General features: G+C 48.4%; 1 protein-coding gene across 1 annotated transcript; it reads left to right on the forward strand.

The window, feature by feature from the left end:
* Window positions 1-25642, forward strand: SDC1 (syndecan 1). Its single transcript, XM_040552048.1, has 5 exons — window positions 1-335; window positions 20878-20959; window positions 21999-22486; window positions 22707-22836; window positions 23395-25642. Exons 1-5 carry the CDS (start codon window positions 279-281, stop codon window positions 23559-23561), a joined length of 924 nt encoding a protein of 307 aa, XP_040407982.1. The 5' UTR covers window positions 1-278; the 3' UTR covers window positions 23562-25642.
* Window positions 25643-27303: the final 1661 nt, after the last annotated feature.

A 27303-nucleotide genomic window follows, 5' to 3' on the forward strand; every position in this document is an offset into this window, starting at 1 on the left:
GAACCGAGGGGAGGCGGAGCCGTCCGGGGGGTGGCCGTAGGGTGAAGGTTGTTGCAGTGGGTTCATTAAAAGACAGAGTTCAACTCCTCGCCGCCGCAGAGAGAGCACGAGAGTGGCTGGGGAAGGGAGGGTGAGAGAAGAGAAGAAGAAAAAAAAAAAAAAAAAAGAGAGAAAAACATTGAAAATTCAAGAGTGAAAGCCGGCAGATTTTTCTAAAGCGTACTCCGAGAGGGGAGCCCGAGAGGAAAGGGCAGTGCCGAGCCCGGCGCGGAGGAAGGATGATCGGCGCGGCGGCCGTGTGGCTGCTGGCGCTCTGCCTGCACGCTGCCCTCCCGGTGAGCCCGGCGGCGAGGGGCTGCGGGGGGCTGCGGGGGCTGGGGAGCTCTGCCTCGTCCGGCCGGGTCGGGGTGGTGGTTTGGGAGGGGATTCAATGGCCTTTTGTGCTGGCGGGAGCCTTAATTCAAAGCAGCCCCGCTGCTGCTGCTGCTCCCGACCTGCCGGCGGCTCCGCCCCGCTGCGAGGCTCCGAGCACGCCGCGGCCACCCGGGGCCCCCCCCGTCCGGTCCTTCGGGGCTGGGGTGAGCCTCGCATCGGGCCCTTTGTGGCTGGGGAGGTCCCTTTGTGGACCCCTTTCTGTCCCGGGCAGCGGGTGGTGGTGCCCCGCTGGGGATCCGGAGCCTCCTGGGGCCGTCCCCTGCTCCCCTCTGCCCTCCCCGGCTCGGTGTGCTCTTCCTCCCAACTCCGGCGGTCCAGGAGGAGCTCCGTGCCCCGGGGAGCTCGGGGGGAGGAGGCCCTGTGGGGCTGCAGCCTCGGAAAGCCCCGGCTCCCTGCCGCAGCAGCAGCCGCCAGATGTCATCCGCGACTAGAGGAGAGGGTGTCTGGCCCAGCGCTGCCCGACGAGGGTCTGGCCACAGCAGCCTCAGCTCCTTGTGTAGGAGCTCTCCTGGTGGTTTGTGTGCGGTCGGAGCCCTGCTTGGCACCCCCCGGGGGGCACACAGCCACCCTTTCCTTACGCGGTGAAGGGTGCTCGCTCCCCAGGTGCTTGCATGCATCGCTCGGGAGCCTTCAGCCCTGCCAAGCAGCAAAGAGCAAGCAGAACCTGAGGCTTCGTGTGGGCAGGAGCATGGGAATCAAAGCACGCTTCCCTTTTTTTTTTTTTTGTTCAGAAAAGGTATAATTGTTTTGAAACTGGTCTGGAGACGATCTACAGCGGTAGTTGGATAAGGAGTGGCAGAACAAAGTGCACAGCAGGACCGAGGCTGCTCAAAATACCTGCGGCTTTGGCGTGCCGTCCTGCCTGCGAGCTCTGCCTGTAGATGTGGACATCCAGCCGGCTAGCACACATGGTAGTGAGTAGCTAGTCCGTGAGGTGGCCAAAAACAACAAGCACGTGAGCGTAATCAGCCCTGCCTCGTGGGGAGGGGGCTCTGCTCCTCACTTCTGAATGAGCTTGCTAATGAATAAAGTGAAAAAACTGCAGTTCACTTGCAGCCTCTGCAGCACGTTTGGATAAAATTACCCAGTGATAAATGTTTCTTATTAGAAATGGTAAAGGCATGAAGTGAATGCTCGTCTGGAGTTCTCCTGTGCGTGGGGAGATGGTCTGGCTGATGCTTCAGGTTGAGGGACGTCCTGGTGAGCAACAGAGGAGTCCTCGGGGCTCTCGGTGGTGACTCAGCACTGAGGCTGGTTCCCTCCTGGGGATCACGTGGCCGCCTTCCCATGTCGAAATGTCACTGACACGGATGAGGCTGCCTTTCCCACCCAGCTGGAGCGATTAGGCTTTAGCATCAAGTGGCTGTGCTCACTGCTGAGCGGAGAAAGCAGAGTGACCTTACGCAGTCCTTTGCATGTGGCAGGTCACGGCGTTATGGGTGCTGGCATGGGTGTGCTGGGCTCTTGGTGGTCCGGTTATAGGAGGGTGTCCCACTGCCTCTGGCACATCGCTTGACCCTTGGCTATCGCTGCAGGACTTAACTAAGCAGCAGGAACAAGAAAGTGGCCAAATGATAGCTGTTTTCTTTCTGAGCACTCTTAGGAGCAGGAATAGTTGTGGGTTCCTTTCCTTCCTCAAGATAACACTTTGCTACTCAAACATCTCATATGAGATTAAAATTCCTCTTTGAATTGATGGAGGCATTGAATTTCTTGAAATAAGAAGGCTGATCCATCTTAATGGATTAGCTTGGTTATTGTCCCAAAGGGACACTTTTGTGGGATATAACCCTGCCTCAAAGCCAGGTGAGCATGGAGGAGGACAGCGGACAATCCAGCCTGCACCTTGAGGAGAACGGGGTTTCGATTGTTTCATCTGATGTGGGTGCATGCTGGTGGTTAACGCAAGCTTAGCAGGGCAGGCAGAACCTTTTTTTCCAAGGGTGATGTCATTGCTATCTGAATGCAAGCTAATTAGAAGAAATTAGGTAGCCTGGCTTGCTTATTAAACATGTAGGCAGTAGATAAGAAGGAAACACTTTCTTCTGTAGAAGTACCCACAGAACAGCGTCACATTATTTATCAAGTACTGCAAACAGCACTTCTTGTGAGCCTTGCTTGCTGGTGGCTCCCTCTCTGAAAACAGTGAGTCAGCTCTGATGAGAGCAGAAAGCCACGGTTTGTGCTGGGGAAGGGGGCTCCGCTGCGAGTTTCTAGCCTTTTGTTCCAGGTTTCTGGCAGTTTTAAGTGGCTAGAAGAGCTAACACTTTTAATGGCAGCACTCTGAAGCTTCTGGAAACCAAACAATCCTCTCTAACAACCCGAGACAAGTTGCAGCAAGTGCAAGAAACCTGTAAGCCTTCTAAAATTAAGTGAGTGCACTAACCTGAAATGTAGGCTGCTGTTTTAGCAGCAAAATTGGTCCATTTTAAGTATGTGTTTTGCATTGCTAGTGGGTAGATGTCTCCAGGTGGCCTGTATAGTAGCACCTTGTCCTAACCTTGTTTGATGTGGCTCTTGTGTCTGAGGACCATACTAATGCCTCTGAGAGGGACACTGCACAAATGCACATGTCATCTGGCACCTAGGGAGCTGATAGGAGTAGATAGAGGAGGGAGCTTCCTGGGAGAGAGAAGACATGACCTCTTTCTCCATCCCTGGAGGTGTTCAAGGCCAAGTTGGATGAGGCGCTGGGCAACCTGATCTAGTGGGTGGCATCCCTGCCCATGGCGGGGGTTGGAACTAGATGGTGTTTGGGGTCCCTTCCAACCTGAGCCATTCCATAATTCTTTCCTGAAGAGGTGATGTCAGTGATGAAACTACTTAAGCAATACAGTTTTATCTTAGATCTCCTCTTTATTAACTCAGAGCTCTTAGTACAGAACTTCAGGACAGCAAGACCCTGATGCACTTGCTGAAATGTAGGATACTTCAAGTGGCACATGGCCCTCAGGACAATGTTCAGCTGATGTTAAGACACCTCAATGTCTACGTGTGCACTAGGTGCCCAAGCTCTTATTATAGTCACAGCAATGTAATCACACAGCCAAACAGAGTGGTTATCTGACCAGCTCCTGCATGTCTGCTTCAAGGTGAATGGCTCTGTCTGGGCTCGGTTGGCTGGATCTCGTTCTGACCGTAAAGGGAGCACAGACACCTTCACATTAGCTTCTTAATCTGGGAGCGATGCAGCTGAAAGCGCTGCTCCTATTTGTGAAACTTTCCTGCTAACCCTCTCCATAAACAGATGGTCTAGACCGCCGCTGTTCCTGTGCCAAGAGAGCTAGCAAAGCAGTGGGAAACATCAGCTTTCAGCTAGAACAACAGCTCTCCCCTGTTCTGGTGCAACAGGATCAGTGCCTCCGAACAATAGCCCAGCCTCGCTCTGCTACGGGCTGCGGAAGAAATCAGGGGGTATAGCTGGCTTCCGTATCAGCGCTCTGACGTGAGAAATGGGAGCAGAAACATACATGCATGCATCTTTTTAGAGGGAGAAGGAACTGTGAGCTTTTGAGGGGGGATTAGAGTATTTTAGTATTGAAAGATGCTGCTTATTTGTGGATTAGAAGTGAGGCACCTTTGTTGCTCACTAGGCTTTGATACAGGCAGTGAATTTGCGAAGAGGAAGCTGTTCTGACCAGCGGTACGAGGAGCTCTGGTATTTCTTACAGGTTCCTTTATCCTCTGAGCTGAGAAGACACTCTAAAGGCCAGGATCACATGCTGTCTCCTTTGGAGCTTGGTGCTGAGCATCAATTTTCTTATCATGTCCCTAAGTTACGAGTTGAGTAGCATGCTCCATTTGAACCACTGCTCTGCTAGGCTCTTGGCGTACCGCAGAAATGAGCTTTATCTGGCCTGGCTAGAAACCTGGGATAGCTCACTTTCAGCTGTGGAGATGCTAGTGGAGAAGTTCCTGCACTGTGAAGCCTCACCTCAAGGTGAGATAACATTCGGACCTCCTACAAGCAGCCCTTGTGGAGCAACATCTGCTAATGTGGTGGTTTCCCAACCTCGCAGTTTCTCAAGCAGTGCTTGGCTGCAGCTGACGTTCTAGGTCTTGTGGAACCGGCACAGGTCCAACAGAATCTGTTAGCTTGGGCTCCTTGCCACGCCAGGCTGTAATGTTTGTATCGCACCGCTGAGACCAGTCTCACCAGTGAGGCCTGCTTAGCTGGATGGGAACCAGTGTGCTAGTGGGGCTTGGACGGGGCTGGTGATGGAGCTTCCTGTTGAGTCACTGCAGTTCCAACTGAGTCACGGAGATGGTGCAAGTCATGGCGTTCCTGCGAGGTTTCGAGTTCGAAACTCTTTTGGGTTTTGATCAGTTGAAGCGCTCTTGCTGCTTCATTTGCACATCATGCTGCCCTGCTCTCTGGCAGAACTCTCTCTTCTCCACAGCCCTTACTTCTTCAATATTATTCATTTTAATGTCCATTCATTTTGTTTCCTAGCATTCAGGGTCCTTCTGATACCTGAAAGCTCTTCAGGATTGGTGTTGCAGAGTAACTCCTGGCTAAATCGAAGGCAGTGATATAAGATGGGGACATGCCTGCCAAAAATACTCAGGGTATCTTGCCTTTCGTGGTGGCTCTTGCCACCTCCACCCTGTAACTTTACAGCACCGCCTGAGCAATAACGGCGGTACCTTGTGTGCCACGCAAGCAGAGGCTGGCAGTCCTGGTGCTTGGCTGTAGGCAGTCCCAGGCACACGCTCCTGTCTACCAGCCTTCTGCAAAGTGCAGCTGGTTCGTGGCTCCTTGAGCTGCCCTGGCTCCATCGCCCGTCCGTACACAGCCATAGCTCCAGAGGGGGTTACTCTTTTGTCTGCCTGTGCCACGCGATGAGGAGCTAGTTGCCTCTTAATTGGAGGGAAACCTGAACTCTGTTCCCGTTGTAAGGAGAGAGCGACAAATGCTTTCTGGGCAGCACTGCAGACCAGGACTGCCCCGTGCTGAACGTAGGAAAACTCTTCTAATTAGTTTCTAATGTCGGTGTCAGTAAACGTGGTCAGCAGCTCCCGTCCAGCCCCTTGCATCTAGGGATTACTAGAAGAGCAGACTGAATATTGAAGCCAGAGGTGGGCAGCGGAGAGTGGAGCCAGTCTGCCATCTGGAGAGCAAGCAGTGATTAGCATAACAATTTCCAGATGAGAGCTTTTGTGAAGCTCCATGTCATGGCGGTGCTGCTGTGGCTGTGTCGGTACGGAGCTGTTGCATGCTCCCTGGGAGCACACAGGGCTGGCAGCTACAGCGTTGTAGGAAGAGAGGCTCTCTCCTGTCCCAAAACAGGACCTTATTGATGCCTTTTTGTATGCTTCTGAGACCAGTAGAGTGGAGAAATACACACAAAGAGGTCTCCCCTTCTTGTGAGGTTTGTTGACCGGCTCGCAGCAGGGTTTGGAGGCTGTACGCCCTGACCCCAGGACAGGTGATCTGAGAGGCTTGAGCGCCTGCTCTCTGCACAAGCACAGGAGCTCAGGGCAGCCTGTGTCTACCAAAATGTCCTTCAGGGGTAGGAGCATCTCTGCAGGAGACAGGATGTGATATCCCATTGACCAGCTAATAGATATCTTTATTAGTGACAGAGCCCAGACCTTCTTTGGCCAAGAAGTTGGGGGGTAAGAAGAGTAAGAGTCCAAACCAGAGGAACTGCAAAGCTTGCTTGAGTTCGTGTCTGATACAAACAGTAATATAAGTGATATTTTTCACTCTCCTGCTGTGCTCTGTGCTTATGAAACTGTAATAAAGACTCTTGCACTGGCGGATCTGATGGCCAAATGAGATTTGTCCACCTCACTGGCTCTACCAGGGTGTAAGTGGCACCTACTTGCAGTGGAAAAGTGGTAGCGAGGCTTGCATCGAAACTTGCCTAACAGCCTGCAGCTAGACAGCTTTGACTTCTAAATCTCTTTCTGTCCTAACGGAGGAATCATCTAGATCGTGACTACTTTCCCATCAGCGAACAAAGCGCCTAACAAAAGAGGCTGACTCTGGCATGTCTGGGCAGTGGCAAAGGAGTGCTCTGCTATCGGGCACTTACATCAACTGACTCATGGCCCTGAACAGGAACGCTGCGAGCTTAATCCTCCAGCAGCATCGGCCCCACTCTGAAGCATCTCTAAATAACTTGTAAAAGGTTCCTCAGCAGTCACGGCTGAGAAATGGTGGTGAGCTTCTTGCTACAGAAGCTGGGAGATGTGATCGCAGCCCCAAAGTGCTGAATGTGCCGCGTGCCCCCTGCTCCCCAGCACGCAGCCAAAGGGGGTAAAAAATGACTCTGTATTTACTTGTTCCTGTAAGTTAAATGGGCTGGAAACTGTCCTGTGGCCAACTTAAATTCTGGAGTCCCGGTTGTAAAGCAAACCTTATTTTCTTACCTGTCCCTTAATGCCTGTCCCCTGCTCCGTTCTGCTTCCAGATCGCCTGCCGAGGAGTGTTCCCATACATCATTTGGGGGCATACCAGTTGGCAAGGCTCACGGCTGCCTGGGATCGCTCTAATAATTTGATGGTGTAGATTGTGTTCCAGTGCCCGAGGATGTTCCCTGATGTTGTTTAATTTACTAGTATGGATGTAGCCGGTGGGTCTCTGGCAACAGGCCCAGGATATTATGAAATTGTGAAAACTGCTGTATACAGTAAAAGAAAGTGAAAGCCCTTAATAGGATATCACGGTTCTCTCGGTGAATACTGAACCTTTTGGATGCATCAGAAGGATGAGCAACTACAGCTGCATGAGAAATCCCATGGAATCAATCAACTGAGGGCTGCAGGGTGAATAATACAAAACAGCAAAGCAGTTAGTGTGGTCGTGGTGGTGCTGGTATATGCCAGCGATTCAGCCCGTCCTTGTGGTATTAGCCCACAAGGTTGGTCCTTCAGCACGTTTTGTTCTGCTTTCTTTAGAGGTCTGTTGCATTGACTAGAGTTGGTGGTCACTGAGTAGACCCAGAAGTTTATTCCTGTATGAAATGTCTTCAACTTGGTGATGTTTGAGCAGTGTCTTTAGAATTAGTTTGATCTACTGTTACGTAGCATCTAGCTATTCTGAAGATACTCCTTGCCTGACCTAAGGGATGTTGTGTTAGGACTAACTTGGTACTACAGCACTTTACCTTGCATTGCAGTTTAATGGCTTGTGTTGCTGTTTTAATGATTTGTCTTAATGGTGGACAGTCCATCAGAGGTGGCATTAGTGATCTCTCTTTCCTCTTCACGATACAGATGTGTAAAATTCAAAGATGTCCAAATCAGGACTTGGTGAGTCTTAGCGGCCCATAAGAGGCAGGAGGAGTCCAGACCCCACAAATGTGGTAGCGTTTCCCCCTAAACTCAAACCTCTTCCAGTGACTGGGTGACTGCCCTGAAGCAAGGCCCTGGGGAGGGGAGGAGAACCAGCTGTAGGCCCAGACACGATGGCATGAGGTAGCTGAAGCTGGTAGCTGTTATAGTGAGACTTGGATCAAAGGCAAGCTCTATGATTTGATCCGCCTTGCTCAGGGCTCCCTTCTACAGATGTGGTACTGAGCGGTTTAACTGAGCTACTCTAGATCAGAACGGATTAGTTTAATCTTAACCCACTAGGTGGTTACTTAAAAAAGTCTGCTGCTCATTTCTGAAGTGAGTAAATCTTGGTAATTGGAGCGCAATTGCAGCAGCAGGATTTGAAAACTGTTTCTGATGGGAGGATTTCGTTCGATGCTCCAGCTTTGAAATGGTACCTCTACACCCTCATGACTCAGCTTGGAAGCACACCAGCCAGCTTCCATAATCTCATTCAGGTGTTGCATAATTTAACTGTAAACAGGGGCAGTAGCAAGCAACTGCTGTCAGACCTTTGACAAGCAGGATTACCAATGCTTCGGTAAACCTGAGCACAGAGAACACGAGAGCCATCGTGCCGAGAGCTTGAGCTCTGTACCACTTACTATGGGTAGATCACTCGCTGTATGCTCCAGCGGTTGTGGGAGTGCCTATTTCCGTGGAGTAGGGAATTCATGCAGGTTGAGCAGTATTGGAATAGTTGAGTGAGATGTGGTCCAGCCTGTGTCCACAGGCCACGCGTCCTGCTGCTGTTTCTTCCAAGGAGGCAAGCAGACCCTGAAAGGCTTATGTGCTGCTTTCCTTCAGCGTGGGCACCGGCGCTCAGGAGCTGCTAGGACTGTGTGGAAGGAAGGGGTGAAGCTGAAAGTGCCTCTTGGCACGGAGGAGCAGGGTGTTCCCCACCTGAGATGTGGCTGCTGCATCTGGTAGGGATGTTGGGTCCTTGTGTGCACAGCTCAGCCATGCTCGTGTAACTGCATCTGTTTGGCAGGGTTGACTTCTACATTATAAACCATCTAGACTTAGTCAATGCTATGAGGTGCTGTGGATAAAACAGACCTGATGGCATGCCTCCTGATGTAGGGGAAGATGTAATTTCTTCGCGTCCACGCTGATTTAATTGAAACTGGAAATAGTGGGGCATAGAAACAAATGCAAAGAGTGAACTTAACCGTACAGTGGTAGAGTAAGACCTGCCAAGATGCAGAAATCACACTGAATTCGATCAAAAATGAAATCTAAAGCTGCTTGCATGCTTTTCCTGAGTCCGGCAACTGGCCGCGGATGGAGACTCACGAGTTCCCTCCAAACAGACTCACATCTGACTGACGTGAGTCCTGCTGAGCAGCGCGAAGTTCCTCAGAACGAGCTAGCGCTTGGCTGTAGCGAGCATGACCAAACCGAAGGGAGTTGCTGAATGCCAACTGTTGGCTCATTTTGTTGCTCGAGCCTCATTATCTTCTGCAGCTCCCTTGCAAATAGTCACTGCCTCCTGTAGCAGGCTGGCAGATAACAGCAGGAAGGGATCAGGCTGTGGGGTGTGACCGGTCCTGCCATCTGGTGCTCACACATGAGATGGACACGGGGCTGCTGTCTGGGCAAGCCACCGGCTCTTTTTGGGTGCTTTTTTTGGGTACTTCCAGCTCCCTGATCAGTCGGCCCCTCAGTGGGGTGTGCCTGGGGAGGGATGGTGCTGGAACTGAGAAGCTGGGAACAAGATCTTTGTTGAAATACATCACTTAAAGGTAGATGTCTGGCATATGGGTATGGAGAATGCAAATTGGAAAAAAGTTGTTTAACAAGCTTTGGAGGCTTCATCATTTCTTCTTCTGGAGCAAATGCAGAACTTATAAAAGCAGTCAAGAAGGCCCTGGATTGTTGAGTCTCAGGCTGGTTGTCACAATAAGAAAGACTTGGTGCATGTCCCGTAGGGTCAACTACAGGCAGATCAACTGGAAAGCTGAAGCAGAGTCTGGCAGCAGCTGGCCTTACAGCTGGCAAGTAAATCTGCCCCTGAAGTGTCAGTGGGTAGTAGTTCTTGTTGTCTTGTGCATAGACAGTTGCTATAGGATATATTCAATTTCTATAGGATATATCTATGTGTAAAAATCTTAAGTCTGAGTGGCTCCACTGTAACTTTAATCGGAATATCCTATCAGCATTTTTTTGTTGCAAAGCTAACTATTTGTAGAGCTAAGTAGCCTTATTAAGTTTATCAGCTAACCTTCTTTAGCGAAGACCTTTGGTACCTTTGGCGACCTGTTGTCAGTGTCCCTGCTCGAGCACAGGGGGTTGAGCCAGGTGACTCCCAGAGGTCCCTTCCGATCTCGGTCATTCTCTGATTCTCTGATACCTGTAGGGTTGCAAGCTCATCTATCTGTTAAGGTTAAAACACCTTGCTAGCTGCTAGGAACCAGAAGAACCGCTAGTAAACCCTTAATTTGATATACCAGGATTTTTGTCTGAAATTTGGATTTCACTAAACAAGCTTAGTGCTACAAGTGCTTTGCTCAAATTAGAGCCTGAATATGTGTCACTAATACAGTGAAAAAGCTTCTGTGATCCTTCAGGAAGATCTTACGGCTTTGTCTCCTGGCTCCTTGGCATATCTCGCACTAGGTAATTGCTAGAGTTCAAGGAGGAGAGGGAAACTCCCAGAATTAAGATAAGAACCTGGGTCTTCTCCTAGCCCTGTGCCTAGATACTGAAGGTTGTTGCATTCACTCTTGCCTGATAACAATTCCTGGAGGCCGAAGGTATTGCAGGCTGCATCTTGGCTTCCCTTCCTGAGGTGAAGCAGAGCATCTTCTTCCCTCCCAGAATACTGCGTAGCGTGGTGGTGGGGTCACTTCTGGGAACACGTCTGCTCGGGTCAGAGCACTCACGTAGCTCTAGCCTTGCTCATGCTGATCACACGAAGGCTGATATGGGGCTAATATGAAATGGGTTCCACCAGTTGTGTGGCATCTGCCCCCAGGAAGCGAGCTTTCCTGGGACCAGAGGCACGTGTGTGTTTTCCAGGTGCTGCTGAGTAGCATCAGTGACTCAGCATGCCACCAGCCTAACTTGGAGACATGAGATGCTGTGGAGCACACCACACTTTCCTATAGACATGTCTCCAATTTCTGAGCTGGAGCTTCCTGACTGGCTGAAGATGAAAAGATCAAGTTGTGTTCCCGTGGGACCAAGGTATCTCCTGTGTCCTGGCGTTGGTGTGCTGCAGGCTCCCACTCCGTTCTGCAGTGATGGCCAGAGCAGCAGGAGCACGCAGGTCGGCATCCTGGTGCGTGGCCTCCAGCTGCACACTGACCAGTTTGAGCTCACAGGCCTACTGGAAGAAGACAGCCTCAAACGGGACGATTGGAGACACTTGCTGCTTTACAACCATGGGGCTGGTGAATCAGAGAATGGCTGAGGTTGGAAGGCACCTCTAGAGCTCGCCTGGTTCAACCCCTGCTCCAGCAGACACCCGGAGCAGGGTGCCCAGGACCACATCCAGGCAGCTTTTGAAGATCTCCAGGGAGGAGACTCCACAGCCCCTGGGCAACCTGTGCCAGTGCTTGGTCACCCTCATATAAAGAAAGTGCTTCCTCCTGCTCAGAGGGAACCTCCTGTGTTTCAGTTTGCGCCCGTCGCCCCTTGTCCTGGCACAGGGCACCACCAAACAGAACCTGGCTCCAGTCTCCTTGCACCCCCCTTCAGGGACTGATGGACACTGATAAGATCCCCCCAGCCTTCTCTCCTCCAGCCTGAAAAGCTCTCTCAGCCTTTCCTCACAGGAGACACGCTCCAGTCCCTTGATTGTCTTTGTGGCCCTACACTGGACTCTCTCCAGTATGCCCATGTCTGCCTTGTACCGGGGAGCCCAGAACTGGACACGCTACTCCAGGTGTGGCCTCACCAGTGCAGAGTAGAGGGGCAGGATCACCTCTCCTGACCTGCTGACAATACTTTGCCTGATGCAGCCAAGATGTGGTCCGAGGCTGGGTCTGAGGGAAGATCTGCAATGCTAATTGATCTGCTTTATTGGGATTTTTGTTCTGGTGACAGTCCTCACTGCTGACCCTGTAGCACAGGACAAGTGGGTGGCTGGAGATGGGGGGAGGAAAGGAATTCATACCCAGCTGCAAGCCAAGCTGTTTGTGGCAACAGAGGCCAGCACATGGATGGGAACAGGTAGCTGATGACAGGGGCTGGTTTTGCTGGGTCTGCTGTTGAAGACCTAAGGTCAGTGTGTACATATGTGTTGGAGGGCAACACTACAAAGTTCAGCCTCCGTTGAAGTGGCTGTGGCTGCTGCTGACTGGCCTGAGGGGAGTTGCTCAACCCCTGCCTGAACCCCGTAGCAGGGGCTGTGTGCGCTGCAGTCACCGTGCTGGTGAACTGGCCGAGCTGGAGTACGTGGTAGCCAGAGGGCACGTGGCTGTGCTGCTGCAGGGGGGTGAAGGCACATCAGGAACCTTACTTAGCTCCTGTCACTTTTGATTTTTGCATCAGGAGGGTGATGTCTGTCTGCATTGTGGTTACTGGTGTGCATAGGTGGTGAGTTTGGGGCTGCTGAAGTCCTTTACTGGATGGGTTTGTAGTTCATAAAGATGTCCTGTGACCTGCAGGATACACCCATCTTGTAACCTGTACTTTATCAGAGTTCCTGGCAGTGGCAGCCCACCACTGGCTTTGCCTGAACTAAGCTAGTCTTGGTCTGTGCTTTTCCAAACCAGTAGGTGAACTGGCTGGTGCTGCAAAACTCAGTCTTCCCAGCTGTTTTTTTTCTACACTAGAAGCTAAGAAGTGCTGGTGACTTTAAATTGAAGGGTTTTTAGGCAAGCTAGTGTTGTCCAGTCCCAGCTGACACAGCTCAGTGCTCATCTCTCAAACCAGCTGAAATAGTCTGAAAGCAATTCCCCGGGATGAACTGGTGCTGTTGGCTGCCTGGCCTTGTTTTGCTGCACCTACTTGGCACAACTCTTTGAGATTATGCGTTGGCTGTGGCTTTCCTTTGCTATCTGAAGAAACGAATGACTGAACTATCAAGTATGCTAAAGAGCTGCAGCAAAGGCTCTTTAAAGAAAAGCAGTTCTAGCATAAAACTGAACTGACTGCTTCCCATGAGATTAGCTGCAGGGAAGAGAACTCCTCATTAGGCTGCGTCTTCCAACGCAGGCTGCCTTGAACGTGGGAGACAAAAGGTGCCCGGCTCTTACTGGGACTTCTTCAGGCTGTATCCTGACAGCCCACCCCTGTCCACCATCCAGGTGGAAAAGCAGGAGCGCAGGATCTAACTGAGCATCTCCGTATTGCTGAAGGACTCCCGCAACTTTTAGGGGAGCTGGTTAAGAGAGAGAACATGCAGTGTGTTATTGCTGATGCCGTGTGTGGTGTGTGGCCACAAACTTGCTGGCTGTGGAGTCCGTAGCCCCGTGGGACTCTGGCTGCCCCAGCATTGCTCAGGGCTGAGCAATGGGCTCAGGGCTGTCTGCTGAAGGACGTGCAATGCCCTCCCTGTCCAGTGCAGAACTGAAGTTGCCCTGGACGTCTCATGAAGCTCAGGTGGCCTGAGACAAAAGCAGTGCTACTACTACTCTGACTGTGGCATCCATCTAACCTTGGCTGCTGTGACTAAGGAGCTGCGTTTAGGAGGTCAGGGAGGACTTAAAAGCACTCTTGTCAGACTTAGGGACCAACTTTATCCGTCATGAACAAACAGACTCGCCAGGAGAGAAGTCTCCCTGCAGCCTCTCTCCTTGCTTTGTGTGTAGACCTACGTGGCCCTTTGAGTCAGCGTCTGCTTTGCATCTAGCCTGCAGTTTGAGGGTGGCGGTGCACATTTCCATAATGCACGTCTGTGGCAGGGTATTTTACTGCCCCCCCTGCCGCAGGGGAGGTGAATGTGTGTCGGCATCCCAGGAACCCAGGCTGTGATTCTGGAGGAGTTGCTTCAGCAGCCCTGGCTGCCGCGCTGCGCCCCTGTGCCAATACAAACACTTGGGCATTCATGCACCGAGCAGGACTGGAGAACTGGTCCTGCTGGAAAATTCTTTGCATGACGGTGTTGGCTTTTTTCTTTTTTTTTTTTTTTCTTTTAACCAGACCAGTTCCCTGATCTGGTTCACCGTGAGACTGCATGAAGAGCTATGTCCAGGGAGCATGAAGCGACATGCTCAGGGGGAGGCGGTGGGGCGAACAGCCTGAAGTGCAAGATGTGAAAGCCCAGCTGAAGGTGACAGGCCGGTTCCTTTTGACTCTTGGCATGGCGATTGCTGTGTTTCAGCCCTACTTAATTAAAAAAGTTGCCTTGTCACAGTAAGGTGAAAGTGTAATACTGAGGACAGCGGCGTGGTAATTTCAGAGTCTCACCCGATAACTATTGGGACTGTAGCTGTGGTGCACATGGAGTAGCTATGTAGACAGTGCCCTCAGTCCCAAGCTGTAATTCTATCGCCTACAAAAGGGCAGGCTCTGGGTGCTCTTCTTTGCCACTGCATCTTGCTCAGAGGGTCACAGTACGCTTTTACAGCTGTGGCCATGAAACTTCACCAAAAAAAAAAAAAAGTAAATCAAAGCCTAGCAGACAATGGGCAGTTCTTAGAACCAGTTCTGGCCATAGTGGAACAGATCCTAAAAGCTCTCATCCTATTTTGAGTCAGCGTTGGAAGGAGTCTCACTGCCTGCAGAGCCAGTTGCCTGGAGGTGACTGCTCTGTGATGGTCGGCTGCTTTGTGCTTCAAAGCAAAGCAGCTGTGGTCGCATCCATCTAAGGATCTCTCCCTCAGACATGGTCCTCCTCTCGAGGCACCAGCCAAAAACAGAAGAGGAGGCCAGTAAGAGCTTACTTGGCAATGGTTTTCCAGATACAAACGGAGATCTGATAAAGAAGCAGCCGCATTAACTGGTGTACTCGCCTCTTGCTGCTGTTGCAGTGCTCGCCTCGCAGAGCAAAGGAGCATCCTTTGTGTTCCACTTGGCAACTGCCTGACCTGCGGAAGGAGCCCCCAGGAGCCACGTGCCAGCCTTACTCCAGTTGATATAAGCTGATATGTGAAGTGGTGGGGATGCTGAAGCCTGCTGGGGCATGGCAGAAGCTCTTTGGAGCAAAGGGGAACGACGATACCACCTGAAATAGGGAGGGCAGGTAGTGGTAGTGCTTTGAACAGCCTTGATCGGAAGGCTAGCTGGGGATTAAAAAATAATCCTGCTGTGCAATCTGTGGGCTGCTCGTGGGACAGTTTGTAGCTGTCTTTCTGCTCTTTGACCTCCGCTGGAAGTCTGCTTCTTTGGCTCTTCTGGAAAGAGAACTACTTCATTAACCTGCAGGGCCACCAAGCAAGCTGTTAGCAGTGGTGCCTCTGCTACTGGCTTCTGGTGGGTCAGACCTGCATGCAAACATCACTGCTGACTTGTCACATAAAAGCATCGGTTCTTTCAGCTACTCCAGGATTTAAGTATGCCTGTTAAAATTGAAGGTGTGCGTGGCTGACAGTGCTAGCAGCCTGTAGCCTGCAGGAGGAGGGGGGATAGGTGAGGAGGCTGGTGGCTCTGCTGTTCTTTTTTCCTAAGAAAAGATTGCTTTTCTTAAGCTGTCTGAAGACCATGGACAGCTGGGACTGGAGCTAATCGTGTGTGGGTTTATTAACTTGAGAATATCAAGGTTTAACAAAGCTAAGATTTCTTTCAGCAGGAGGTTTTGTCTTCCCACACACCAATATAAATATTTTGAGGTTAGGAGCTCTTTACGCTGCTCTGCCTCAGATAGCAGTTCTGTTGGACTAGCTCTGCTCTTCAGTCTATAGAAAAAAATAAACCTTTCCATTTGGCTTCATTTCAGGGCTGTTCCAAATCCTTGTGCAAGTTGTTCATGCTTCAGTGTAATATGTGGTAGGCAAACTAGAAAGCAAATGCTTATCTTATTCATGTAAGTCTCTTTAAACAACGTTGCAAGTCATTGGTTTTGCTTCCCCTAAACTTGGAAGAATCCTGCAGAATGCTCAGGGAGGTGATTTGGGTGGGAGAGCTCATTCAGCTGAGTAAGGAGGATTTACCACTTGGAGAAACAAACGTGCAAATTTAACAGCATTATTCAGATAAAGGAGGATTTCAAGTGTTTCTGACACTGCTGTAATAGGCTCATCCCTAACTAGGATTAGTAAGAGTGGGATACAAATCATCCTTAATCTAGTTTAGGGCTTGTAGGAGCTTGTGGCAAAGCCCATGTTTTTGCTTAACCTCAAAGAGCAGTTTGAAATAAGCTGCTTCCTTTTACATACACCATGACTTCAAATTAAAGAAATGCGGTTCCCAGTTTGGGCGGGGTGGGATCAATAAACTATAAATCTCCCCTTCAGCGTGAAGCAGTACTTGAGATCTGGGCTCGAGCAGGGGGGGAACTCCACAGCAGCACAAAAAGAGTCGTGTGTCAAGGCTGGGATCAAGACAAACGCTGAAGAATGGTTAGAAATGATGCATTTTAAAAAAAAAAGTCTGTGTCAGACTTCTGGAGCCAATAATACTGCTAATGAGTTGTGAAAGTCTGGTCCGTTCTTGATTAAATGGAAGATGCCACTGAGCAGCTTTCTGGTTGTCCCAGCAGAACTGAATAACCATTGTTCTGTAACAATGCAGGGCTCAGCAAGAGCAGAACAGTTTCCGGAGGGTTTCCCCCAAACAGGCTGCTTTGTTACTGGGGGAAGGAGGTCCCCACTGCTTACCGGGAATTGGACAGTGCCATCGAAAATGCTGTGAAAATGTTTATGCTTTGCATGATGCAGCCAAGTTTGGCATCACCAAACTGCAAAGGATTTCCCTGGGCTAGGCAAGTATTTCTGATCAGTTGTGTAGGGTGCTTAAAAAAAAAAAAGGCGTTATGTAAATCATAAAAAAGCAGCACATTGTAAGTGCAATATCAAAACTGTCAGCTTTTTGACTAGAATATATGGGATGCTATCAGAGATCTGTCCTTAAAGGATCCACAGCCTGAACTTAGCTGTGTTCATCCAATTTCTCTGGAATCAATTATAATGTGAATGGTCCGTAAATAGTCCCAAGGGCCTGGAAATTAAACTGGATGATGATGGAAGTGATTTCTGAAAGCACGTTGACAGTAGCTAAAGTGATACAAAATTGTCAGTAGGGCAATCTCGCTTGAAGCTGGAATTTATTTCCAGCTCTTACACATGATGGCCCAACCTGGAGATTGAATCTGTGTTCTGCACCCCTAATCCTCCTGACTTACCAAAATCTTTCCCATTGGTGAAACTCATCTGCAGCAAAAGGTCATGGAAAAGCCTTGACCATGAGGTTTCTTTATCTAAACCCAAATTAGTTCAATCTCTTCCGATGCTGTCCTGAGTCAGTGTCTTATGTTAACCTTGCCGTGTCTGAAATCCTTCAGCAGCTGATCGTTATAGCAGCCTGACCTTTCGGCAGTGCTCACGGTTTGTGGTGTCACAAGGAAAGGTTACTCACTGCCCTTCCCTCCTGCCGAAGTCTAGGGAGCAAGAAGGGCGGTCTTTATGTAACTGTCCACTTACATAAATTAGGCAAGTGTTCCTTAATGGAAGTGTAGTGAAACTGGGTGAATGCACAATGGCACAGCACAGCCCTGCAGATGTTTGCACTGTGCCGTGCTTGCCCTTCCTCTCCGAGGGGTACCTAGCTATTCCTGACAAGATACAGAAACCCAACTAGCCTTCCGACAGGTACATGGCAAAGGCTATGGAGAAGCAGGACATGCAGCAGTCTGGGAAGAGGCTGAAAACTCAGGTGTGAGGGGAAGTGGAAGGCTAGGCTTGCTGAACATACTGGGATAAAAAGGAAGGAAGCATGGCATGACTGAGCACCCTCACCCCTTAACACCAAAAGGGGAAGGGATGCTGGTTCGGTAGTAAAGATCAACATCTGCTGTTTAATTTCCTGACAGTCTGTGATCCTTTCTGCTGTGGTCTGCGGACCATCAAATCTGCACAGGTGTTCTTGGAAATCCTGTATGAGCTACCCCTGAATTCAAATTTGGAGGGAAGTTAATCTTGATCCTAGGTAAACGAGTGTGGTGTCTGGTCTTAAACTGTGTTTAAGTCTTGTTCTTCAGTTAAAACCTGGAGAGGTTGCTAACAGCTTCAAGGCAACATCTTTCCGTGGGGAGGAAAAACTGAGTGAGAGAACAAAGGGCTGTGCTTGGTGCTGCTGATGGAAGAAAAGAGGGAGAAAAGTGCCCCCCAGGCTCCCCGACCACCGCAGTGGGGCAGTGTCTGAAGTCTGGCTTCACTTGTGAACTTACTGGAAAGGAAGCTCAAGGGAGCAGAATTTGGGAAGCCAAAGTCTTTCCATGTTCTTTGGGCACCAACAGTTCGTGCTCAGATCTCACTGCGCTTCTGATATTGCTTGGGTGAGTCTCTGGCCCTGGACACGAGAAAGAAAGCGTACGGGAAGTACTTACCTGACCTAGTTTCCATGGGTGAGTGCATGAGCACAGTGCAAACAAGCAGGGACAAATCTAAAAATCCAAATCACCTCATGACGTGCAGCTAAACATGCAGGACAATTTCTTCTTAGAAATTACTCTAGGGATATTTTAGAAGCCTAAAGATTTTATTTTTTCTCCAGTAGAGAAGGCAAGTGACAACCAAAAAAGGCTGCTAAAAAAGGTTTAATAGTTTGGTGATCCACTGCATACTTTTGTCTTCAGAAAAGTCAAGCCTTTTAAACATCTAATGGGCTGGTTAACCGCTTTGGAAACTAACTGTTCTATGGAAACGTGTAGAATGGATAAAGTATAAGGAAGGAAGAGAAAATTGGACAAATCTGGTATCTTTAAAAAAAAAAAAAAAACCAACAAAAAAACGGGTAGATACAGCCATATAGGTAATGAAGTTGACAGTGAGAAAGCCAGCAGTGGTATGACCTGTCAGACAAAGCAATGGAGCTAACTCCTTCCTAGGATGAAAATAAAATCTTGCTCTAGGTGTAGACCCAATAACGAGTGGTGTTCCTCAGGCGTTGGTATTGTTGGTATTGGGACCGGAGCTGTTTGACATCTTTGTTGGTGACGTGGACAGTGGGATCGAGTGCACCCTCAGCACGTTTGCTGATGACACCAAGATGTGTGGTGTGGTTGATATGCTGGGAAGGGATGCCATCCAGAGGGATCTGGACAGGCCTGAGAGGTGGGCCTGTGTGAGCCTCATGAGGTTCAACAGGGCCAAGTGCAAGGCCCTGCATCTGGGCCAGGGCAATCCCAAGCACAAACACAGGCTGGGTGGAGAATGGACTGAGAGCAGCCCTGAGGAGAAGGACCTGGGGGTGGTGGTTGATGAGAAGCTCAACATGAGCCAACAATGTGTGCTTGCAGCCCACAAAGCCAGCCATATCCTGGGCTGCATCAAAAGCAGTATGGCCAGCAGGGTGAGGGAGGTGATTGTCCTCCTCTGCTCTGCCTTTGTGAGACCCCACCTGGAGCACTGAGCTTAGTTCTGGGGCCCCCAGCACAAGAAGGACGTGGAAGTATTAGAGTGAGTCCAGAGGAGGGCCACAAGGATGATCAGAGGGCTGGAGCACCTCTCTTATGAAGACAGGCTGAGGGAGTTGGGATTGTTCAGCCTGAAGAGAAGGCCCCAGGGAGACCTTACAGCGACCTTCCAGTGCCTAAAGGGGGCTACAGGAAAGCTGGGGAAGGACTCCTTGTCAGGGGGTGGAGTGACTGGACAAGAAGTAATGGCTATAAACTAAAAGAGGGTAGATTTAGATTAGATATTTGTAAGAAATGTTTTATTCTGAGGGCAGCGAGGCACTGGCACAGGTTGCCCAGAGAAGCTGTGGATGCCCCATCCCTGGAGGTGTTCAAGGCCAGACTGGATGGGGCTTTGGGCAACCTGGTCTGGTGGGAGGTGTCCCTGCCTAGGGCAGGGGGGTTGGAACCAGATGATCTTTAGATGGTCCTTTCCAACCCAAAGTGTTCTGTGATTATATGATTATATTCCTTTTTAAATGACGCTACGTTAAGGCAAGCTAGAGAACTACACTGAGCTTGGTGCAAATCTGGCAAGAATGCATGTTCCTCTTTTTACATAATAAAATGAGATTTCGGTCCTGATAAAACCATGATCAGAAACAGACCCCACTTCTGTGATGCAATGCAGTATCTGCTAAACTTGCAGATTGGGCAGTGCTGGAAAGGGGTAGTGAGGGCAATTTGAGGATGGGATAGAAGTCAAAATTCTGGAAAACGGCAAATGTAGTTGGACAGGGAAAGATGAAATTTATAGGAAGCAATCACTCATTGGGTAATGGCAGTCCTGCAGAAATAAACCCACAGCTATACACGAGCTGAGAGTCAAATATGTCCACTGATGTGAACAGTAAGTGGAGCCAGCAAGTAATCACTGCTTTATTTAGTGTTGTCTTCTTTGGATATCCTGAACAGCTTTGAACATTGTGTGTTATGATGAACAGGTGCAGTGGAACAGGGATTTGGCCTCTTGTTTCAGCACTGAAATGGGGCTGCTGGTTATTGTACTCCTTGAAGCTTAAATGTAGGAAGCTGAGGGCTGTATTCTCCTACATGGAAGGCTGGCTTCTGTCTCAGCAGATGATATGAGTGTTGACATTTATTAAAAGGGAATCTCATTCTACTTCGTTAGATGCTGTGGTTTCGGATATCTGAACACAGATGGGACTGAAAAAGGCAGAGCAGCCGAAGTTTTCTGTTCCTTCTTCCTTTCCCCGCCCTTAGAAGCAATGTGGTAATTCACAGATGAACAGGCTGGTAGATAGCAAAGAAGTGAGCAGTCAAAACTTGCAGCATCATGGTTATGTTGTGGGTGGACTGAGCATCAGCTGCTACCGAGATGCAGCTCTCTGAATGGACTCCTTGCTTTCTTCTTTCCCAAAGCAAGTACAGACTGGAAGCAGCACAGAGAAGGGAGACAGCAAGGCTGACCTTTCTGACATTAATCAGAACTTCTCTTTTGGGAAGGGGGGACAGAGTGAAGAAGGATTCTGTGACAATGCTGTCTGGGCAGAGAAAGTTTGTGTAACCTTCATGAGCCCTTAGAGGAGACTGCACAAGCAGCATGATTAGTTTAAGTTATCTCATCAATAACACACCTTTTCCCTTCCTCTTTAAAGCAAACTACAAATCTGAACCTTCCTCCTGAAGATCTCGATTCATCTGGTGATGACGATGATGGTTTCTCAGGTTCAGGTGCAGGTGAGTTATTAGCACTTGTACTGTCGGTGCTTGATCCTTCCAGAATGTGCCAGCTGAGATCGTGATGAGCATCCTGGCTAAAAGGAGGGGGGAAAAATAATCACACCCCTTTGCCCCAGAATATCAGAGTTGAGAACAGAGCAAGAGCCTAATCTATTCATCTTGTATTGCTTTAGATATTAACAATTAGCAGAAAATGAGTTGTAGGAGACTTGAAAGGGAGCAGAAGCAGGTATGTCATTGCTAATATGAGATACCGCATAAAAATGTTATGAAACCACAGTGATTCTTTACTTGTGGGGCACACAGGCAGTAAGAAGGCTGTTTGGCCTCTCTCACGAGCTAGAAGGAGATACCATTTGAGGGTGTGTAAACCCCTACCTGCCGGCATACATCCAGCACAAATTTTATCTGTCATCAGATGTGCAAGTTCCCATGGGCCGTAAATTTTTTTTAAAACATAATAAAGGGTTTTTAGGGTGGGGAAAAAAGTCTGTCAGAACGATTACTAAATGCATGAGAGACATCTTTGGTGTTCAGTGTTGAACTGAAGTTGAGATCCTACTGCGCAAAGAGCAAAGCTGTTGGAAACTAAACCATGCTTCTGCTTCCTTCCAACCACAGGCTTGATTTTTTTAAGATGAAATTCTGCATGAATAATACCACCAAATGTGTCAGTGACTAAAAGTGTTGTGTATATGGGTGACTACTCTGAATTGCATAAAAGATACTTAGGGCATAAGAGTCAGAAAACCACCCTGAGCAGCCAGTGTACTGGATAGCAGACATCCTCCTTGTAAGCCTGTCTGCAAACAGACTAGCACTTGTGCCATGGGATAAAGCAACTAGCAAAGTGTTAAACAACACATTGGTCTGTCCTTTCCTTGCTGCGCTGAAAAAGATAAAGAATTACAAAGTGAACTGCCATTAGTATGAAAATTGGCTGTGCAGGTTAGGCTTCCTCCCTTAGACTAGTGTCCAGAAGGTAACTGTTAATAGGTCTCTGAGCTGGCCAAGGTTAATGTTTTTTGTTTTGCAGGTCCCCTGACTGACCCGTCTCTCACCTGGAGAATCCCAGCAGAGCCAACTAACTCCTCGTTACCAGCAACACCAGTGGATTTCAATGAACAGCTGTTTCCCAGAACTGAGAGCCGAACTGAAAAGGAAGTTACAGCTCCCCCTGCAACTAGTAATGTGGTGACAGTGGAGCCAGTTGTAGCTGTGAAGGATGAAGTACCCATCCTGGGCTCACCTGATGAGAAACCAACAAACGATGTCGTTACAACAGCGAGAAGCCCCACTACTCACTTTCCTTCGGTGCTTCATGTAATTCCTTCAGAAGCCTCAGACACGGTCCATGAGCTTGAACCTAAAGCCCCTGGCTCTGACACGCCAGACACTATAAACATACTTCAGACTGACTCCACCATCCATCATGAGGGAGGCATCACTGCTGCCCCCACAACAGCTCCAGAGGATGTAGCTCCTACACATGAGGAGGTTTCTGAAGATGGCTCCGGAGACCCGGTGAGGACTAGTAGCTTTGACACACTTTCCAGGGAGATGGCTCTAGTAACTTTGTAGTAACTTTGGTTTGCAGAAGGGGTGGTAATTTGTTAAAACCAATGATCAGTTTAATATGTTATATTGGTGGAGGGCTTTAGATGAGAAAAAACAAAGCTGTGGAAAGTCTCCAGTAACAGTCATGATGAGAAACATGAATAACCTGCCCTGTGTGTCCCAACAGGGAGACTTCATCTTGATTAAAGATGAGGATTTGGTCCCCACCCAGAACTCTGAAGTGCCGGCTGACTCTGGGAGGAATGCCAAAGCAGCAGGAGCCTCGGGAATTATGGACAGGAAAGAAGTTCTTGGAGGTACCTGGTATTCTGGATTTCTAGTTGGTAAAAGTAGAGTCCTGTAGGAGTCTCCCAGGCAGCAGAAGCTGCAGTTCTGCAAGTACATCTTGGAGCATGAAAGTGAAACTTTTACATTAGAGCTTTCTGAAATGAAGGGGGTGATCTATGGTTTTGTGTTGCTGAAACCTTAATGGGGCAAATTTTATTCTGATAATAGCAAAGAAGACACCGCTAGTTATCCGAAATTTTAGGTTAAAATCTATTCCTTCACTCAAAAATTAGTGTAAAACTGCTCTAATGCTCCCTGGGTCAAGAGTTGAACAACACTGCCTTGCTCCATTCATTGGGCGTTGCAGCACGGCCCAGTGGGAGATCTATTTCTGTAGATTTACGTGCGGATGAGTAGGCTCTTGGTAATGGAAGGATGACTGGTTTTGGGGGGGCAAAAGGACAAAGTCATTTCTGGAAACCATGAATTGAGGGATCATGCTTTAAGGAACAACCTGGAAGCATACGATCAGACTGACATTATCTGGCATGGCGCTGAGAGTAATTTGTGTTTTCTCCCCCTTTCAGGTGTTATTGCTGGAGGACTAGTAGGCTTGGTGTTCGCAGTGTTTCTAGTTGCATTTATGCTGTACAGAATGAAGAAAAAAGACGAAGGAAGCTATTCACTGGACGAACCAAAACAGTCTAACGGAGGATACCAAAAACCACACAAACAAGAAGAATTCTATGCATAAACTCTGATCTTCAGGACACTTCTTATTCCACCTTTCTTGGACTCTTCTCTCCCTGCACATGGACCTCCTAGTGCGCTTTGCATTAAATTTAAGCCATATGATCATTGGGTTATTTGCCCTTACCACCTTGCCATTGGAAATTTTTGTAACTACAAAGTAGATCTGGATTCACTGAACATTCCCTGCTTTCTTGCACAACTTTTTTTTTTTTTAACAGAAGTGGGACTGCAAGTTCCTAAACTCGCTTTGGTTTATCTAAAGACTGCTGGGGCAGGCGGTGGGGAGAAGATAAGGAAGCACTGTATGTACAAACCTCTTGATATTTAGGGAAAAGGATGGCAAGAATAAACGATTAACAGTGCTCAAATTCTGTATAGCAGGGATCCTTCCTATTTAACTCATAGATGTGTTTTAAGTGTAACAAATGGCTGCGCTGGGCAGAAGTTTGGTACACTGCAATACTCGATCTCTTTCTAGCTGCCGTATTTGGAGCACTTAATGCCTGTGAAACATCATGCTGACCATGACTCCTAGTGAAGGTGTGAGGGGCAGGGTGAGCAAATGACTGTCACGTGGTTTAAAATAACTTATATTTTGGAAAAGATCACATAACATTATCCCGCACTCTGAACCAGCTCCTAAGCAGCTGGTGCATGTAGTAATACAAAACCCCCAAAACTAAGTAGAGACTTCACATTACCAGTAGCATTGGTCTATCCCACTACCAGTGCTCTTGATCCTTCTAGACTTAGGCAAGAAGTGGATTTTTCTAAGCATTCTCATCTCAGACATTCCCTCTTAGGTGCTGAATCTAGGGTTGGCTGTCGAGCTGTAAATACTCTGACCCCATGCTACTGTGGAGTCGCCAGGTGGCTGATAGCACATCGTAGCACCTACCTCTCTGTGCCCTGTTCACGGTGGTTGTCTCAGAACGTGGTCAATGCTACGACCTCGGCACACAGGGGTGGAAGGTAGAAAGCAGCATATCATAACTTCACAGCTAAGGAGTAGAGAAACATAGCATCTGACCCAACTCTGAGGAAGGCTAAGTGCAGATGGCCTTAAATATATACAAGAGTTGATGTGCTTGACTCTCATGATTTCGGAACGCCTCTCTTCAGAAGCTGTTCCTGCACTTTGGAGAGAAGCGACTCTAGGGATGACAGACTAGCAAGGGCTGAGAAGCACCTCCCGAGGAAAGTCTGGATGCCTGAAGCTGTTGGTGGTCAATGTGTTGCCAGATACAAGACACCGAAGCCTCATTGAGGGTTTGGAGTTCTCCAGGGTACATCAAAACTGAGTGAGAAGAGAAGTGTGGTGTTCTGCACAAGCGTTACTTCTGCTCTGCCTTCAGCTAGCTTCTTGCAAGTTCAGTTCCTCATCACTCAGCGCAGAAGGCATGGGGGGTGGAGGAGTGTTTACGATTGATGTAAATACTTGTGCTGTTGAGCCAGAGGGAATGATTGGAGAATATTGGAGAATATTGCAACAGTTGGTACAAATGTTGCAGGTTAACAGTAAAACTTAAAAACCTGTGTAATTTAAATGAAGTATAAAACACTCCTGAGCTGCTACGCAGCTAAAATTGGTGCCTTCTCTACAAACCCAAGAAAAAAACAATTTTTGATTCAAAACTCTTCTTGATGCACAAGAAAAGCTTGTGCATACATGTAGCTGGCTGTTTTTAAGTAAAGCTGCAAAGTCCATTATGTCTTTTTTTTTTTTTTACTGAATGAATTTTTATAGGTTAATGCAACAACCGGATGGTGTTAATTTCAGCTGTAATTCTTTGCTTTGTATAGGAATGTAGAAATGTTGTTTGATAGGTTTATCTATGAAAAGAGTCTTGTAAAGCACAGGAAGATAAAGTGATAAACTTCAGTTGTACCTCACAACCTTGCTAGGGGGAAAGGAAAGACTGTATATTTTGGTAGTCTAAACTGACAGTTTGTGAAACAAACATGACATTCTGTGTTATTTAAGTGGTACAAATGAGATATGGGTTCTAACAAAAGATGCAACATTCGGTTATCTGTATGCCCTGTAAAGGTATACTGCAATAAATGGCATTTTGGCAAGAATGCGTCTGATCTGTGAGTGTTGCTCTACATCATAACTTCACAAAGTAGATGAGGTTTGTAAGACTTCCCGGGTCGTTAAGGAATTTGGATTCTACATATGAAATGTGAAGCTTGGTGCTAAATATAAGGATGCTCTGTGCAGAATGGGGAAGGTGTGAGACATTTCCTGCTCACCCTACATGGGGTGGCGACCTGTGGGGAGCAGAGGTTTGCCCAAAAGCTGTTCTTCAGAGCCCTGTAGCACTTTACAGTGCTGGCCTGGGGAGCTCTCCTTGCTTGTGCAGGATGCCACCATCCCCAGAAGGGTGAAAAGGTTGGAAGTCTTCCATGGGGATCACTCTTATGACCTGGCTTCTTGCCTCTAGGAGGGCTTCAGGATGGGCAGCACCAACACTTTCTATTAAAACACACTTCCCAGGAGGAATGTGGAGACGGTACATCCATGGAGGGAGAACAGAGCAGGCCTGTCCTAAATATTCCGCTATGCGGCATCAACTACTTCTGGGTGCTGCAGCTTGTGTTGCAGGAGATGGAGCAAAACAGAAGTAGAGCAAAAATGCCCTTCACAAAATAGGGAAGTCAAAGCTGCTGCCTGTCCGGGTGGGTCACATTGCAGCCTACACAACAATTTTCATCTATGTGGCTTTGAGCTGTAAGAAACTTACTTTTTAGGTGGTGTTTTTACAAACTAAAAATACTGTGGCTGGTTTAATCTCCCCTTGCCTGCACTGGAACCAAGGGGGCTGTGTGTTTCTGATCAGAAAGTGTTTGGAGGAGTCTTGGTAGGCAGGCTTTGAGATGAGGGGACTCGGGGATTGAATTTGGAAGACTTTGCTTCCGTAGCAAAGCAAAGCTGTAATGTGTTTTCTAGCTGCGTGCCAACTTCACCAGCCCCTTAAACCGGGTAAAATTGTGGAAGACCAGAGATAACTATTGCATAGCAATATTACCAAGATAATTCCCTTCCCTGGGGATTCCCAAGACCTCTCTTTCCACTTTCCTAGTCAGCGATCATGTGGGAAGTCAGTGTGTCAGGGAGGGGAAAAAACAAATTGGTGAGGAAAGTGGGAAATTTCTGTGCCTAAGCCCTTACAAATGAAGCCTTTTGATCCTCAGAGTGCACTTGAAGGAAACTTTGTTGTACCACGAGAGAATAATCTACAGAAGAGAGACTCGGCCTCTGTGTTCTGGCACGGGGTAGCCTGGGTTTTCCTGAGTCATGTTTCTATTCACTGTGCTTCCTGACTTCCTTCTTCATCCATACTGGAGCAATTATCACATTTGCTCTTGTTCACAAGTGAGATGCAAAGAATGTGGCTGGCAGAAAACCTGACCCCTTCTTTGTTCTGGAAAAATGAGCTGGAGGGTGTAAATGCATCGGATGTCAAGGAAGGCAAACGATGAGAGCAGGAGGACTTCTCACAATTCTCACTTTGTCAAGTTGCATTAGGCCCTCTAAAGGAAACTAAAGCAAATCTAAGAGGCTGTATAATCTTGTAATTGAAATGGGGAACGAGGGGGGAAAAAGAGGGCAACTCTGTGGGGATACTGAGAAGAAAAGCTGTTTCAGATGTGGTCTGAAGTCTACATAAATGCCTTATCTGAGACCTCATCATGACTGGCATGTAAAGTATATTGCTGATAACGAGTACTAGAATAAA

Source organism: Cygnus olor, chromosome 3, assembly GCF_009769625.2.
Source record: "Cygnus olor isolate bCygOlo1 chromosome 3, bCygOlo1.pri.v2, whole genome shotgun sequence".
Taxonomy (NCBI): Eukaryota; Metazoa; Chordata; class Aves; order Anseriformes; family Anatidae; genus Cygnus; species Cygnus olor.